The sequence below is a fragment of the Colobus angolensis genome, unplaced genomic scaffold (genome assembly GCF_000951035.1).
Source record: "Colobus angolensis palliatus isolate OR3802 unplaced genomic scaffold, Cang.pa_1.0 Scaffold44, whole genome shotgun sequence".
Lineage (NCBI taxonomy): Eukaryota > Metazoa > Chordata > Mammalia > Primates > Cercopithecidae > Colobus > Colobus angolensis.
This window is the reverse complement of record NW_012117821.1, coordinates 7058832-7062044: the sequence shown is the minus strand read 5'-3', so window position 1 is coordinate 7062044 and position 3213 is coordinate 7058832. Positions and strand designations below refer to the sequence as shown.

Sequence of the window (3213 nt, the reverse complement as noted above, 5' to 3'; positions counted from 1 at the left end):
AAAAAGAAAAAAAAAAAACACAACAAATGGCAGAGAGCCACCATATTCCAAATCACTGAAAAAAATAAATGAATTATTTTCACGAGGCATTGATTAAAGATTCACAGCAAATCATATGAAGACTAGTTAAGCAGACTTTTTTCTATTTCCTAATTCAAAGTTCTGGTGCCACGTAGTGGTCAGAAATGGAACAGAGAAGCTGTCTTAAGGCTTGTTTAAGAAGCAGGAAAGGCATCAGAAGAAATAACAGTTGGCAGAGGGTCTCAGGACCCTCTTCTGATCTTTTGCATATCTTCCTTCTGATCTTTTGCATGCACCTTTTGGACTTTTCATCATGTTTGCTTATTAAACAAAGCTCCTACTGCCATCATACTAATCATGCCAAAGATTGCCAAATCATGTTTGGTAGGAGAACTTTTGAGGTAGCTTTTAAGCAAATGCTTTTTTTTTTTTCTTTTTCCTTTTTTTGCAACAGAATTAAGAAAACAAATTAATCATAAACATCTTTGAATCAAGTATCTCAAGAAAACAAATGAATAATAAATATCTCACCCTAACGACTGATGACATAGTGATTATCTGTTGTAAATTATCCTAACTGGATCAGGAATAGAGTTCGATCGTTTTTTAAAAAGAGAGCTAAGAGATGTAAAAATGACCTGGCATGGTGGTGTGTACCTGTAGTCCTAGCTACTGGGGAGGCTGAAGCAAGAGGATCGCTTGAGCCCAGGAGTTCCAGGCTGCAGTGAGCTATGATCGCACCACTGCACTCCAGCTGGGTGACAGAGCAAGACCCTAGCTCTAAAAAACAAATAAATAGGCTGGGCATGATGGCTCACGCCTGTAATCCCAGTACTTTGGGAGGTCAAGGCGGGTGGATCACTTGAGGTTAGGAGTTCGAGACCAGCCTGACCAACATGGTGAGACCCCATCTCTACTAAAAATTCAAAACTTAGCCGGGTGTGGTGGCATGTGCCTGTAATCCCAGCTACTCCAGAGGCCAAGGCACAAGAATTGCTTTGACAGAGTGAGACTCTGTCAAAGAAAGAGAGAGAGAGGAAGGGGAAGGAAGGGGAGGGGAGGGGAGGGGAGGGAAAGAAAAAGAAAAAGAAAAAGAAAAAGAAAGAAAAAGAAAGAGATGTAAACATGGTAAGTTTTCTTTTTCTTTATAAGGTGTCCTGGTTAAACTTTTAGCAAAATGATAGATCTAGTTTTTCCATAGTTAAAGAATATTAAGAACATTAAAGAAAGGTTCAAGGATGGCAAATAACTTGAATTCCAGTTGTACTTGAAGACTTTATTGGAGGACACAGAGAGGTATAAGTCATGGTCATTATCATCAGGAGCTGGATAATTCAGTTTTTAAATAACAGCTTTCAGGCCGGGTGCGGTGGCTCACACCTGTAATCCCAGCACTTTGGGTGGCTGAAGTGGGTGGATTGCTTGAGCTCAGGAGTTTGAGACCAGCGTGGGCAACATGGTGAAACCCTGTCTCTACTAAAAATTCAAAAAATTAGCTGGGCGTGGTGGTGCGCGCCTGCAATCCCAGCTACTCGAGGCTGAGGCACAAGAATTGCTTGAATCCAGTGGGTGGATGTTGCAGTGACCCGAGATCGCGCCACTGCACTCCAGGCTGGGCGACAGGGCGAGACTCTGTCTCAAAAAGAAAAAATAAAAATAAATAAACAAACAGCCTTCAACCAATCAAGGGTTTTGATGTCAACCAGTTGCCCTGGGCTCAGTACAAAAAGAACCAGGGGCATGGCATGGTCCAGGGGATTTTGAACTAGGGGTTTGAGAATTTTAAGGCATGTAAAACATTGGAATGGATTCCATAGGATAGACATCTGTTTTAAGAAAGCTGTTTAATATGGAGAAATTCTCAGATTTTTGAATAGGTTCAGCTATAGAGCCTAACTTACTATTACAGACAGAGGAAAGAACTAGGTAGTATCTTTTTAAGCCCTATTCACCTCCATGACCTTGATTTTAAACATGCTTGCTTGGTTCTAGAGTGCCGTATCTATCTAGTCATAACCTACTTTAATGTGAAAATGGTACACTACAGCATTAGCTACAATGGTACAGCTAGAATAAGCATACTTTGCTCTTCATGAGCACAAGATGGCCCTGCTTGGGGGGAACTGATTGAAGGGTGTTTTGTTGACTGGGTGTGGTGGCTCATGCCTGTAATCCCAGCACTTTGGGAGGCTGAGGTGAGTGGATCACTTGAGGCCAGGAGTTCAAGACCAGCCTGGCTAACATGGCAAAACCCTGTCTGTACTAAAAATACAAAAGTTAGCCAGGCATGGTGGCCAAGGCCTATAATCTCAGCTACTCAGGTGGCTGAGGCACAATATTCGCTTGAACCTGGGAAGTGGAGGTTGCAGTGAGCCGAGATCCCACCACTGCACTCCAGCCTGGGTGGCAGAGTGAGACTCTGTCTCAGACAAAAAAAAAAAAAAGCTTTAAGTGACGTTTACCTTGAAAGTGGTAATAATTTCATTAGAAGCTTCAGGAAGCAAGTGCCTTTATGGCAGAATGACTGATGTTTCTCCCAGGACCCCATGGAATTGTAAAATTTTATCTCTGTTCTGTGTAAGTCAACCTAAGTCAAACAGAAATATTAGTGTTTGGGTACATCAAAACACCTTTAACTTGTCCTTTCATTTTGGTTTGCCTTTTGACAGGATATAATCACAGATCCATTTAAGCTTGCAGAAGAGTCTGACAGTATGAAGTCCAGATGTGTCCCTGATGCTGCTGGAGGCTGCTGTGGCACAAAGAAAAGCTGCTAAATCTAGAGCCAACCAGGGGATCACAGTAGTGGGCAAGAGTGATTTGCATGTTTTTTAACCTGCTTTTCCACATAGCACAGACCATAAGAAACAACAAATGGGGTTGAACATGGTGGCTCATGCCTATAATCCCAGCACTTTGGGAGGCCGAGGCAGGCAGATCACCTGAGGTCAGGAGTTTGATACCAGCCTGGCCAACATGGTAAAATCCTATCTCTACTAAAAATACAAAAAAATTAGCTGGGCATGGTGGTGCATACCTATAGTCCCAGCTACTAAGGAGGCTGATGCAGGAGAATTTCTTGAACCCAGGAAGTGGAGGCTGCAGTGAGTCAACATCGTGCCACTGTACTCCAGCCTGGGCAATAGAGCAAGAGTCTGTCTCAAAAGCAAAAAAAAAAAAGAAAAAGAAAAA

At 42.5% G+C, this 3213-nt stretch overlaps 1 protein-coding gene across 1 annotated transcript in view; it reads left to right on the top strand.

Moving 5' to 3' along the window:
• The window catches only part of AS3MT (arsenite methyltransferase), a 37689-nt gene extending 34488 nt beyond the window's left edge, over nt 1–3201 (top strand). The window contains exon 11 of the mRNA XM_011957368.1: nt 2691–3201. Coding sequence (XP_011812758.1) covers nt 2691–2798 — 108 coding nt within the window. The 3' untranslated portion in view covers nt 2799–3201. The remainder of the gene's footprint in view (nt 1–2690) is intronic.
• The last annotated feature ends 12 nt before the right edge of the window (nt 3202–3213 follow it).